Here is a 14,636-nt window from a genome sequence, read left to right on the forward strand (position 1 = left end):
CCAACCATCTATTGTCTTTTGTATTTCCCAACCATCTATTGTCTTTTGTACTGAACTTGAAATCCGCACTTTCTAAACGTTAGCCATATTTAGTAGCTTGTTTCTTGGACTTCTTGAAACCAAATGTAAAAGATTCATAGGCTTGGTACCAAGAGATGTAATATTACAATGTTGCACATGACCACAATAGCATTAAATTCTTCACCAAGTCTGGCAATCTTTACCCATTACTATACATAACATCGATGAGAAGAAACATATTCTTCTCTTGAGAGCACAGACCTATTAAATATACCTAATATAGTTAATAGTTTGTACAGTTGAAGTCGGAGGTAGGACTGTTCGTATTATACGCTGAACCTGCAGTACTTGTAGTCTCAGTCATTAAGTCTGGGGTCAGTTTAGTGTCTAGAGCAAATTTAGGATAACTTGTTCTCAGCTTGTACATTACCTTCCGTATTACAACAACACTGTCTGGGAATGCTCGCTGTAAAAATACTATTGTATAGAAAAATGTGATAACCAATTGCTGATACAGTCGATCAAAGTAACGTGATGGTGCACCAGTATGTCTGCTCCTGGAGCGCTATTTCTGTCTAGGGGTAGTCTGATGTTGGTGCTATGTCCCCGAATATTTGAGGTACCATTGGCAATCAAACGTATCTATAAATATTAACCTACCACCCTACTCTTGTCATCAGCTCCCATTTACTCTGCCAGCTCAGGAATCCTTTTATACTTTCCTCTTTACAGCTTATGTAATGTGGATGACATACGATGCTGCAGGCATCATATACATCTATGAGCAATCAGTATGACTATACGAGTTAGTTAGCATGCCAATGAATGAGCTGTACATTACTTCTAGCTGCTTATATGTTGTACAAGTTTGTATCATCCTAATTGTTTTAAACCCAAAAAACTTATCGCCTCACACTAAATTGGTTTGGTGTGCCTAAAATGAATAAAAAAGGCTAAAATTCAAACTATTATTTCTGGAAAATCTGCAAATAAGTAAAAGTAAGAAGTTTGTTGAAGTTAAGTAACAAGTTAATTGCACTAAGCGGAGTTCGATTTTGTTGTGCTAAGCGTAGGCTGGGTTAGAGTCTTGCTTCCATGCCATACCAAGGATTCATTGTCATGTCTATGATAATCTTAAATGTCTATATAATTAGAACTGTTTCTTTACAAATACACAACTAGCTAGAAACTCTTCTGGGCTGGAATATCCAGCACTACTACTAATCATTTGTTCATCTCACTCATCGACTACCCATACATATATTGTATGCTCATGCAGGAGCTAGCAACTCTTGTAAGTATCAAAGAGGAGACAATTTTAGGTTTTTTGGAAGTAAGATCCAGTTGTGCATTCAACTGAATCACCAGCGGACTGCCAACTCTGCCATATCTGCCACATCTATACTTCTCTACAATCTGCACGCTCGCACAGCTTCAAGTGCGCCACAATTATTACTAAACGCCTGGCATAAACAACAATCCATGTGCAGGGTGGTCAATGCTTGGCTGGAGCTTTGGTTTACCATAGATGCAGTTTTCAGAATGAATCAGACTTTGCAAGGTATAAGTTTACTCATCCTACCAGATCCAGGTTTGAAATTCTAACAAAGTAAAAACTATTTAGTAGCATGTTCTGTGTACAATAGATGATCGTTATCAGTGAGTGAGATGGACAACTTTATGGCCACTTCCTAAATAAGTATCAAAGGTGCCCACATGCTCACTTCTGTGCTAGAAATATTCACCATTGGTAGATGTTTCTTCAATTGTTTCTTTACATGGTCTAATCATAAAACTCTACCAAAAAAGTAATACTTATTTTTTAAATTCACAGTTATGACAGTAATAAAGATTTATTAAGAGAAATGTCATCAAAAAATGCCATTTTTATTCCTACAGTGTTTAGAAAATGCACTTACTGTTTGTGTTTTTAATAAAACACAAACACAGAATTGTTCAAGTTTGAGTTGACTATATCAATACTTAAAATAAATACATTAGCAATTATTGTTAGCTAATATTTTTTTGGTTTTGATGGTGACCTGAATAATTTAAAGTCTGGCTCATATGAGCTTCACATTTCATATTATTACAACAAACAGGCAGGAAGTTGATTCGAAAGATTAATTGCAAAATGTGACTTCTAAATAAAGTTTTGTTTTTTAAACTACAAGCGAATTTTGTCCAATTAAAAACCTATTTGAACAGGTAGGGTTATCATTCAACTATTACATATAACGTATAATAAGAGTTTCCTTACACGCTATAATTGATTCTAATCTTATACCAGGGATTACGTGTTTGTCACAATTTCCATTTCCATAACATTTCCATAATTCATTTCCATATTATTTCCATAACATTTCCATAATTCATTTCCATATTATTTCCATTTCCATAACATTTCCATAATTTATTTCCATATTATTTCCATTTCCATGACATTTCCATAATTCATTTCCATGGTTTTTTCCATTTCCATAATATTTCCATAATTCATTTCCATATTATTTCCATTTCCATAATATTTCCATAATTTATTTTCATATTATTTCCATTTCCATAATATTTCCATGATTCATTTCCATTTCCATTTCCATTTTTTTCCATTTCCATAACATTTCCATAATTCATTTCCATATTATTTCCATTTCCATAACATTTCCATATTTCTAAAATAAAATTTCCTTATCCATTTCCATAAAATTATGGAAATATTTATGTTTATGGAAATGGAAAAGTAAACATTTCCATAATATGTTTAGCGATCCCTGCTTGATAGTCAACAGAATGGGTACGCTATATCAAGATAGCTTCTTGATAGACAACAGAATGGGTACATTATATCAATATAGCTTCTTGATAGTCAACAGAATGGGTGCATTATATCAATATAGCTTCTTGCTAGTCAACATAATGTGTGCATTATATCAAGTAGATGGGCAATAAGGTTGGTATTTATTTCAAGGCAATCATATTTAATAACAATGCTTCTCCCTGTAGGAGCAGCAAACACACCCATTTGCTTTCATAAATATATAAATCTAACAAAGTTCTCAATGGCTGGTATGAATCCACCCACATATATATGAGAACGAGCTAAAACAGGCCACGCTGTCAGCCTTATATGATGACAGATCAGATCGATTCTGATGATAAAATGAGTCATAACTTGGCTTACAGCAGCCCCGCCTAGATGTTGATTATATGATTTGTGGCAGCATTGTGTAATGTAGGACCTTTGCTCAAAGCTCTGCAGATTTACCTTTCGGCTAGCTAATCTGCTGTCTGTATTAAAAAATGTAAAAGTGTAGTTCTGACGCTGCTCTTGCATAAATGCTGACTTTATTACCTCTCACACGACCTGCTCTAATCTGCCGTTCATGCAGTCAGCCTAGTGCGCTCACTTTGCCCACTTGCTTGCAATAAATTGCGCAGTTTTGGTCATAAAGCAACAAATCTCGCGGAATTTTAGCCTGCTAATTGCTTTATTACATAGAAATGGCTGTTAATTTTGTATTATGTTTATGAACTCGTTAATTGCGGTCTAGTGCTGTTGAGAGCTGATGCTGCCAGCTTTAATGAGCTTTAGATGGCAGTGGAATTCAATCCTAGCAAAGTTGTTTAGCTGGTAGCTGAGCATGAGAAGGAATGGTAGCTCATCCGCGTTACTGGGCCGCGCTATCGTTTATTGTGTCACCTGTTGAGTGACTTCAATAGATGATGACTCACACATTGATACCATCATGTCTGGTCTAAAGTAGTTGTCGATATTATAGTAAGCATGAAAGCTTATTGCATTAGCCACTCTTTTAAGTGACCATTGTTTCTAATAAAATCTTTATACTTTTCATTAAGGTGCAATTATTTATCTATATATTTGTTCATTTATGCTTATGCCTACCAAAGATTTCTCAATAATTTTATTTATTAAATAAGTCAAATTTTATGAACATCAAACCTTCAGAGGTATTCAGACGCAACCCTAAATGAATATTTCACAGAGTCTTGGTGTATACAAGGAGCGCTTAGTATCTTTTATTTAGAACAGAGAAATTCTCGACAGTATTTCAGCACGTATTTATAGTAACTTTATTGGGATAAATGTCATTCAGGAATAATTTTTTAAGATAAATACATAACTAAGTAATTAACTAATTACAAATAATAATATATATTTTATTCAGTTGTTGCTTTCAGCCAGTAAAATGCTGAACTCAAACATCTCACAGCATTGTATAGGACTATAGGGGAATGTATAATATATGTATCACTAGGCTAAGAAATGTACAATAGATGTATCATTATGCTGGGGGAGTGTTTAATAGATTTATCACTAGGCAAAGGGAGTGTACAATATATGTATCACTGTGTACGTATGTCTGCGCGCTTGCGTGTCAAATGAGCGTGTGTGTGTGCAATCGTCAACTCTTCCCGAACATGTGATTAATTTATACATAATATGAATATGATATTTGCTTGCTAATATACTTTATTTAGGGTCCAGGCAAGATCAAAGCTGTATGCTACCATTGCCTATAACTAAGCAAGAGACGATTTGAGATAGTTTCATTCAGACTCCCTTAATAGTTTCTGTAATATCACTGATGTTAGCTGGGTTTGTGTGTTACCATTGTCTGTACATGTAGCCAAGTCCAGAGACAATTTGAGTTAATTTCTTCCAGATCTCTTTAATAGTTTCTGTAATACCACTGATCTTAGCTGTTTGTGTATTACCATTGTCTATTCATGTAGCCTAGTCTATACAATATAACTTCCCTCTGTTTATATCTTGGATTACGTGTATGTTACAATTTCCATAATTCATTTCTATATTATTTCCATTTCCATAATTCATTTCCATATTATTTCCATAACATTTCCATAGTTTTTTCCATTTCCATAATTCATTTTCATATTATTTCCATTTCCATAACATTTCCATAATTTATTTCCATATTATTTCCATTTCCATAATATTTCCATAATTCATTTCCATATTATTTCCATTTCCATAACATTTCCATAATTCATTTCCATAGTTTTTTCCATTTCCATAACATTTCCATAATTCATTTCCATATTATTTCCATTTCCATAACATATCCATATTTTTAAAATAAAATTTCCATATCCATTTCCATAAAATTATGGAAATATTTATGTTTATGGAAATGGATATGGAAAAATAAACATTTCCATAATATGTTTAGCGATCCCTGTCTTATACTAATCAAATAAGTTTCCAATTGGTTAAAATTAACTATTAGCTATGTTCTTATATGACTACTGTGCTCCTTGTTTGTGTGCTATATCATTACAGCTCTGAGTTTGTATGTTATTGTTGTGTTTGTACAACCAGTAATATTGTTATTCACAATATCATATTTCTGATATTCACATGAAGAAAGTTTTTGAAATAAACCGGTAGCTTATAGCTTGAGTTATGGCTGCCATCAGAATCCCGCTAATGAAATCCAGAGTGGGATCACTTTATGGCAGCTCCCTAGTGAAGCACCTTCACTTCGAAACCATCACTCTGAGTTATTAACCTTGGTAGCGTCGAGTTGGTGAATAGAGGCAAGTGTGGTTATATGTGTATTGGTCTAAACTCTACAGCGAGTAATAGAGTTACACAAGAGCATCTGCTTGCACTGACAGTCTCATTACTCCGTCTGCTAAACTCGAAGTAGCATTAAATAACAGAGCAGGAATTTACATCCGAATTAAAAAAATTGCGGTTTGTAATGTGGTTAAATTTGAATCAAAGCCGAAAGCATCAGCTAAACTAGTGAGATGTTCACTTTCTGTTGATGAGAGTGCTCAAGTACCGCAGACACCAGGTTTATCATTCCTACAAAAAATCTCACAATCATTATTGAGAGAACATAGTGCCTTTATCAGTTGTTAAAGTTAATAGAAGCTTCATAGATGCTGTCTCCTTAAGCATATACAATCACCATCAATGGGAGACGCTGAAGCAATGTAAGACCTTTCTATATCCTGGAGGTGCTGTAGCTAACATAACTGGATGATGAAACAACTGAAGATGGAAAATGATGGTGCAGTATATAGCAACTTGAGGACTAGGCTCTCAAGAAATCACTATATGTGAAAAGTCAGATACATCAGTCCAGAGTGCTGACAGTTTTGCTGTCCGGGGCTGAAACATGGACTGTCTAAAGTATGCAAACGAATGGACTGCAAGACTATATGTTTGAATTTATGATTTATCATGGGTATTCCATGGAAGAGCAATACTCAAGTATTAATACGAGCAGAAAGATCATCACTCAACACCTTCTCTAAATGGATTTGAGGTGGTTCAGATATTTTATTTTGAAGGTCAAATACAACCAGCTGAATCTTCCCCCATGACCATGGCCCTTGATCATGGGTAGAAAGACTGTTACAATAAATATGACACCAGCATGTAAAAACCAGAAAACAAGTAATTGAATTTATGAGTTTTTTTTCTACCAGCATTCTATTAATAATGGCACCATGCTACAATACCAATACACGAATATTCATCTTTACGGATAACTTTTTGAAACACGATGATTGACCTTTCAAAACAGTTTAAATACTCTGTTGCAGTCGTAGCCAAATCTTCTCAAATTGTGGTTATTGAAATATATCAATGACAGTTTTATTTAGCTATCAAAATCTTGCATGATGTTCTCTACATTCAATGCATTCTGTTGGCGTCACTGAACTAATCACAGAGCCTCAAGTTTATAAATACATATAATATATTACTTATATTATGTTTTTGTTAACATTGGTTCATCATCACGTGTCATCATCTGTAGTGTTTAAAATACTCGATGCCGTATATCTGTTATACCTTCATAACAAACTGGATATATTAGAACTTGATAGAACAGGATATAGCATCACAAGTATATTGCTGGTTACTCCTGTATTAGTAGGGCACTGATACATCAACTTATACAATAGACCATTCGAAACTTTTTATGTTTCCTTTTAAAACAAGCAATTTTAGGCATCAATCAATGTATAGCAATAAATTTGTTTTCAAAACATCAGGATTTGCAATAACCTTATAATGATATTGGAATTCAAACAAGAAAACTGGAATCACTTTGTATGATAGATGCATACGACAACTAAAACACAGCCAATACGCCTTCAACCTTACTCTCAACTAACTATGTAAAGTACGATGCGTTTGTAGAGTCTAAGAGCGAGCGATATCGATGTCAACTTAGCATAACCTTTTGCACTTCTGTCTCTCTTGACTAGGTCAGCCATAATCAATATCACGACGAATGGCAGCTCTAAAGTCAGCTAAAAAGAATAAATCACAGATTAGTCATAAAGTCGTCCCATTGGTTTCCTTTTCCCAGTCCTTCTGTATTCGGATCTCATATCCAGATATTCTCTTGTCACTTCATCGATATTCTTCTGATCGGACATTCTAGGAGAATAATAGTATTCTATCATCGTCTGACAAAAAGCTATAAATGCGCTGACAAAATCGACACAATGACCTTTAGCCGCTATTGGAATCAGCGCTGATTGAAATGAATGTAGGAGAAAGTAAACATTGTATTAGTTAAGACAAACATCATTCCAAGAATAAAAGTCAAGACTAACGAGTAACCATTTTCTGTAAGTCTCAACAACCAGCAGTGTAAATGTTCACAAAATCTTTTAAGCCTACACTAAACTAGTCCATGAGCTAAAACAACATCGTTCATTCTGTCAGAGTTACATTCCCTTGCACAGTATTTATTACTTTTGACTGCACACTGCGCACATTCTGTAGAATATGAACTTCCATACAACAAATATGTTAGATATAAGTACATTGTCATTTAAAAGAAATGTATTCCTTGAATATTAATTACTCTATTAATTCATCACCAAAAATATTGTCGTTAATAGAAATGAAGCCTTACCGGTATATGGTTATCATATGTCATGTTATAAGCCTTACCGGTATATGGTTATCACATGTCATGTTATAACGACCAAAGATGGAATCAGTAATATAATTATCAGTAATGTAAACATCCTGTACTGCTTGGATTTACTAGTTCAAATGAAATTAATTATTGAAAATTAATTAATTGAAATTACACATTGAGTTTTGTTCAGCCTACATTTGCATGCGTGCACAACATGTGATGCGAATTTCTTAAACAGAGTGCTAGAGAAGGCAATGCTCTAAAGTTAATAGTACATATTAAATTACATCAAAACTAGCCTGGTTTCAACATCGAAACTTTCCTAGACCAAATGCTACCAAATATCAATGTCAAAATGATGTCGGTGGATTATTCATTTTAACATGTTAACAAGCATTCTAAGCAAATTTGGCATTTTTCCTTGTTGGCGTTCATTGCAGTCTACGATTAAATCTTGGCATATAGAGTTAATATGTTTCGAGATTCTTTCCTCTGTAGAAACTGTCAGATATTAAAGCAAATATTCTTATAAGAATACATTGTTTTTTACTTAATGTTCCACAGTTTATAAACCAAATGATATGTACTTAAATTTATTACATATAACATTAAAACAGACATAATTTGTAGAAACTAAATTGACTGTGACAAATGAAGTAATAAAAAATACGTTTTTTTATTGTCAGAAACTAATCAAAATGTTGAGTCCAATATTTACTCAATTTAAAACAAATGCTAAAAATTTATTTCATGTTTATTCACGCATACTTTTATTTCAAACTTTTCCAAAACATCTACCACGGGTGGGGTTCGAACCCACGCGGATATACATCCATTGGATCTTAAGTCCAACGCCTTAACCACTCGGCCACCATGGTTGCATGATACAGTATATATTATAGTATTATCTGAAAATATGATATCGAAATACGTATGACACAGAAACAAGTCATAACAAATATACATACGCTGCTTTTCCACAAGCCTCAAATAGATTTGCTAAAGGTCGGCATTGCCATGTCATCCGCATCATTCCAGCCTTTTCGGCACAACTGAAGAAGGCTAAATAAAAAAGTACGAAAACAGTATTACATAAAGTAGATTAGCAATTTGCTGAATATGTATAATATTATTGCTTATCAACACTTCATAACCAAACAATTATTTGTTCGGGTGCATAATGCTCATTTGCTACTAATCCATGTCACTTAGACATGTTCATGCAAGGCATGATGAAAACACTTTTGCTGCTTTTCATAAATGAACAAAATATAGTGTATCACAAGCACATGCACAAGAAAGGCCTAGGTCCTAGGAATGAATTTATAATAAAAGAATTTATAATGAATGTGTTTGCTGTAATGAGTTGAGTTGCTGTAACAGGACTTTGCTGTAATAAGTTGAGTTGCTGTAACAGGAGTTTGCAATAATAAGTTGAGTTGCTGCAACAGGATCTTTCTGTAATAAGTTGAGTTGCTGTAACAGGATTATGATGTAACAAGTTGAGTTGCTGCAACAGGATTTTTCTGTAATAAGTTGAGTTGCAATAACAAGTGTTTGCTGTAATAAAAGCAAGTGCTGTCACAGGAAGATGTGTTGAAAAGGTGAGAATGGAATCATGAACCAGGCTGATCTATATGATATTGTTAGCAATTGCAGATTTACATGCCCCTTACATCATTTATTAGCAAACTCTCCACAAAATATATCGGAAAGACGATCTGAGGCAAAATATCTGCTGAAACATTATCTATTAGAGATGACTTGGTACAAGCCATTCATTTACCTTCACTTTCTGCTTTGCACCAGATCGAATTGACTCTTTTTTTCATTATCTTTGGGATGAGCATTTCTTTCTCATGCCTTCGTAATGTTTCATCTTCAGGGTCCCCTTATAACAACAGAGGATATTCACTTTCAGTCAGTACTACTAACTCAACCATGATATAAAAATTGTCCAAAAAACACTACATATTTAGAGTAAACCTTATGAAAAGTCTTACCCAACCCCATTGGCCCTTGAAAAGAGTTGTTGGCATTTGACAAAGTGTCACGAACTTTATAAGGACCCCATATTCGCTCCCCTACAACTCTTTGTTGATGTGGTGGCTCTTGAATGGGTTTCTCAGTCTCAGCAAATGAGGATTCATCCACTGCTGTTGTAGCCGAGCTCATGGCTTGTATCCTATGTCTCTAATAGATATGGCCAACAGGCATGTCTGACAGTCATGCAGAAACAAATACAAAAACATGTAAATTAACTACAACTGTAAACACCACACGAAACGCAATGAGCCAAATAAATTATTTTGAGATAAACATATTACCGTGTGATGAATAGCAGTGTAGTACATGTATATACGTATAAATGTTATTATGTGCAGAACGATAATTTTAATCCAGCTAAATGCTTCTATGTAATAAGAAAAAGCAGCACCCAATTTTCTGGCTTTATAATGAACATTGAAACAAAGCAAAAACTCGCTATGAAGCAGGAAACAGGCTTTTTGCAAAAAACAACTGGCTAGTGACAAAATATTGAAATACACCAGCATATCTATTACTGAATGTAAAGTACTGATATATTGTCTATACCATAAAAAACATGATCAAAGCTTCACAATTTTTATAATAAATGGTATTCCATAGAATCATGACAACTTGATACAACTACTAATAAACTAGCTTAGACATTGATGATAAATCCTTACACGTACTTGCTTCTACATTTTAGTGTTTACGTATGGTAAGGCTAATAGCTTAACAATGGCTCTCTTATATTTGCATCATCAGAACCCAATGATCCTTATTGAGCCTTTTTAAGCTTATAATCTAAAAAAATGGTCTCCCGGAAGAATATTTCTTAAAATTCAAATTAAGAATGGATGGCACACTAACCTTGTTTAGAACACTCAAAAAATGAAAATTTAGAAGAAGTACAAATGTGACACTTACTTTTTGTGTGAAGCTAATCTTCTTAAAACTGCAGAAAGCAAATTATTAGTTGTTGAATACAAACTTCAACAATTATGTTATTACAAAAACTAAAAATTTGTGATATATTTGTGATAAAATTTGTGATACAAGAATAAGAAAGCCCTATGTATTAAGCTTTAATAAGGAATACAGATGCAAATCAAGAGAGCGTACATAACTCAAGGATGTTCCACAAACCTTTCTTAGAGGTGATTGTTCTGGTATTATACCAGAAATGGTACTCTAATTGGTAAGCTATATATGATTGACCTTCGACTTTAGGTACTTCTACGCGTACAAATTAAGTAGTTTTTATCAAAGCTTGAAGCTCTGCCATTTTTTTTGTCATAGTATTATCTATATATATATAGATATATAAAACTGAGATACTGCACACAGTACTTCATATTAAAACAGAATTTACACATGCACATTTATTCTATCACCTTATTCACGCCTACTAAACTGTCAACTCAAGTAGCACAACCATCCTCCTCAAGTTTTGATTGGTAGCAAAAATTAAACAGCACACACGGCTGAGGAGTCAAGTCTATTGGTGACATGAGCTTGAGCTTTCATCATAAATAACAATAGCTTTAGAGTAAAACTTATATTTTTAATTGGTAACATAAAATAAACATGTGAAAATCATAGATAACGATACAGATGAAGCAAAGAAGCACTCTAAATACTGCATTAGTTATCTTGAAAAGAGATACAGCAAAATTAATTGCATGCTATCAAAAGCAAAATTAGTGACTTAGTTGGACGCAGCCTGTAACATATTATCTGGAAGTTCCTTTATGGGTTTTTTACACAAATTTGCTATAGGCATTTAAACTAAATCCACAAAGATAGCTTGCAGAATGCTATGCATAGCTGTCGCATGACATATCTGTTGTCAATCTTACTGGTGAGTGATAACCATTTTACCCACTGTTAGGCTGTCACAAAAATGACAAACTCAAAGTAGTCAGCTCAGCCACAACAACTCAACCTCACGAGCTAACTCTCCTTGAGTTAGCTCTCCTTATTCAAAACGAGTCGTATTTTCTAAACTTCATCCGTACAATACGTGTAACCTGTTATAGCTGCAGCCATACAGTGTCTATCCTTTTAGAGACAGCTAGTTGTTAATAACTTTTATCGATAGCAACTGACATAATAATAAGTTGCGATAATGAAAAGACTCACTAATCAAATTGAACGCAAGCTTTCTAATTCAAGTTTCCAAAAAGCCTGTTTAAATAGAAATTAACTTCAGATGGATAAATACTTCACTAGTAAGATACCAACTTGGTTGTCATCCATTTTATGGCCGTGTATGACTTGGCTTTACCTATGTGTTTTTTAGCCTGTGTGAGCATTCAAAAGAAGCTGATCATAATGTGTGCAGTTATATTATAGCTAGACATAATTGTCTTCTATTGCATTCATTTTACTCTTTAGCTAGAAGTCTATGAAGAAGAAAGTGTCTAATGTTGTAGTGCATTGATGCTAGAGTTTCTAGATTTAGCACTTCAAGCGTTGGTTACACTTTTTATTTCTCTTACATTAAAAATAAAAAACTGTACAGCGGTATTTTGCATCGTCTTTATGTTGTACACTTAATACTGTTGGCATGGGTCCCACACTGCTACACTACAATCTAAATGCGAACTAGATAGACTTGTGTAGGCCAGTAGTTTAGCCTGCTCAGGAGCATTGTACAAAGTGCGTTTGATCATACCGAGTTGGCGCTTTGTTTTTGATATTTTACTGTCAATACGAATTGTAAATGTAAGTTGGATTGTAAGATAACACCAAAGTATTTGGTCTCCTGCACAACTTCTAGAGTGGTATGCAGTACTGTGTAATTTGCTTGGGGTGATGTATGCTTTGTATTGAAGACAAGAACAGAACATTTGCCTATGTTGAAAGACATACACCAAGTCGAAGCTCAGGACTCTAAGGTATTAATGTTCTCTTGAAAGACCTGTTTGCCAGTGTGATTATTTACTACTTGGTAGATGACTAATTGGTAGATGTCAATGTACTAATACTACAGTTAACTTGAGTAGGTAAATCATTGATGTAAGCTAGAAGTAAAGTAGGGCCAAGAACAGAGCTGTGTGGAACGTGAGATGCGACCGGGAGTTCTATAAATGTTTGACCTTTAATGACTTTTTACGATTATATAAGAAGCTGTGTATCCACATCAGTAATTGGTTGCTGATGTTTGGTACTGTGAATAACCTTTGCATCAGCAGTTTGTGGGGCACTTTGTCAAACGCTTTTGCAAAATTTAGTACTACACCCGCTGTCTTAACAAAATAATCCTCTTCTGAATCTATGTTGGCGATTATACAGTGTCCCATCGAGAACAGCATTGAGCTCATGTAGAATTATATGTTGTAGGAGCTTACTCGAGATATTTGTCCAAGAGACTGGTAAAAAATTACTGGATTTGTCTTATACAACTCTTTTAGGCAGCGGCGTAACATTGACTAACTTTCATTCAGTTGGTAGTTCTGAAGCATGTGCATGCAAAATATGTGCATACATTTTTTCGGGCTTTCATCTGAGTTCAGCTGGTCTTCGGCACAGAATTGTGCACTGAAAAAATTATTCAACAAGTTAGCACATTCCTTGGAATCTTCACTATGGGCTCCATCGATACGAACTAGTCTCATGACTAGTTTAGTTGTGCTCTGCATCTATTGTAGATGGTGATAGAAAAGTTTGATGTTGCCATTTTCGAGATGTTTGCATATTTTTGTGGTTAAATCGTCTTGCTCTGTTCGACATAATTGTCGGCATAAATTTACGCCTTTTTTCCTTGTATCTAGTTAGGTAGAAGAACTTCATAGTTGATGGTCATAAGTGATGTGTTTTATTACGTTTTGTCATCAGTTTTTTGGCGGCTTTATTAAACCAGATGGGTTCAGTGTAGTCCTTGTTTTCGATTGCCTTTTTGGAGAAAGATGCTTCGACAGCCATTTTAAGATGTTGACGGAAGTGGTTCTACATGTCATTGATATTGTTTATCTTGTTTAGTTTTAACTGCACAGGATAACAAACCTCTTAAAAATTTTTCACATCAGCCAGTCTATAAAGTTTAATGGCTCGACTCTGTGTGTGTGCTTCTCGCCGCTGGATATGTCTAATGTCTACACCCAAAAGAAAATGGTGACTTATTCAGGGACATATTACTTTTGAAGTTATACAAGCAGGGTTTGTTGTGCAAAAAAAGTCAAATGCATTTCCTTTAATGTGGATAGGTTGCTCAATTACTTGAGTCAAACTATTGATATAGTAGCTTGAAATCTTTTGTGGTGATAAGCCTGCTGGGCCAAGTATGCAAAATGTAAATTAGAATAATTAAAAAAGATCATACCATGTCGGAAGGTCTTTTAGGTATAAGTAAATAATTTCAATAAACCAAGCATGCACATAATGTAAGGGATTTTTTGATACAACAGATATAGCAGCATGATGAAACTTCACGTCTGCACGCTAGTCAGACACGAAAATCATTGTTGATGTGTCTATTTTTAACGAACATGTTTGAAGAGTAAATTTAGTTCACTGTGAGCTCAACTAAAACTTACTTAATTGTGTACAGAAATAATAATTACCGTTTTATTACATTTACGGCAGCGATAATGGTAGCCTGTGATCTACGTGACACCAAGAATCTGGAAAAGAATTTATACTTAGCGA

At 34.3% G+C, this 14,636-nt stretch overlaps 1 protein-coding gene and 1 non-coding gene across 2 annotated transcripts; both read right to left on the minus strand.

Annotated features, from left to right (window-relative positions):
- Positions 1-6,913: 6,913 nt before the first annotated feature.
- On the minus strand, positions 6,914-14,606 carry LOC137394802 (COX assembly mitochondrial protein homolog). Its single transcript, XM_068081570.1, has 5 exons — positions 14,563-14,606; positions 9,962-10,151; positions 9,745-9,849; positions 8,927-9,020; positions 6,914-7,465 (listed from the first exon to the last, which is right to left on the minus strand). Exons 2-5 carry the CDS (start codon positions 10,131-10,133, stop codon positions 7,357-7,359), a joined length of 480 nt encoding a protein of 159 aa, XP_067937671.1. The 5' UTR covers positions 10,134-10,151; positions 14,563-14,606; the 3' UTR covers positions 6,914-7,356.
- Trnal-uaa (transfer RNA leucine (anticodon UAA)) lies at positions 8,754-8,836 on the minus strand. The gene has a single exon. It is a non-coding gene; the product is annotated as a tRNA-Leu (tRNA).
- Positions 14,607-14,636: the final 30 nt, after the last annotated feature.

This window comes from Watersipora subatra, chromosome 4 (genome assembly GCF_963576615.1).
Source record: "Watersipora subatra chromosome 4, tzWatSuba1.1, whole genome shotgun sequence".
Lineage (NCBI taxonomy): Eukaryota > Metazoa > Bryozoa > Gymnolaemata > Cheilostomatida > Watersiporidae > Watersipora > Watersipora subatra.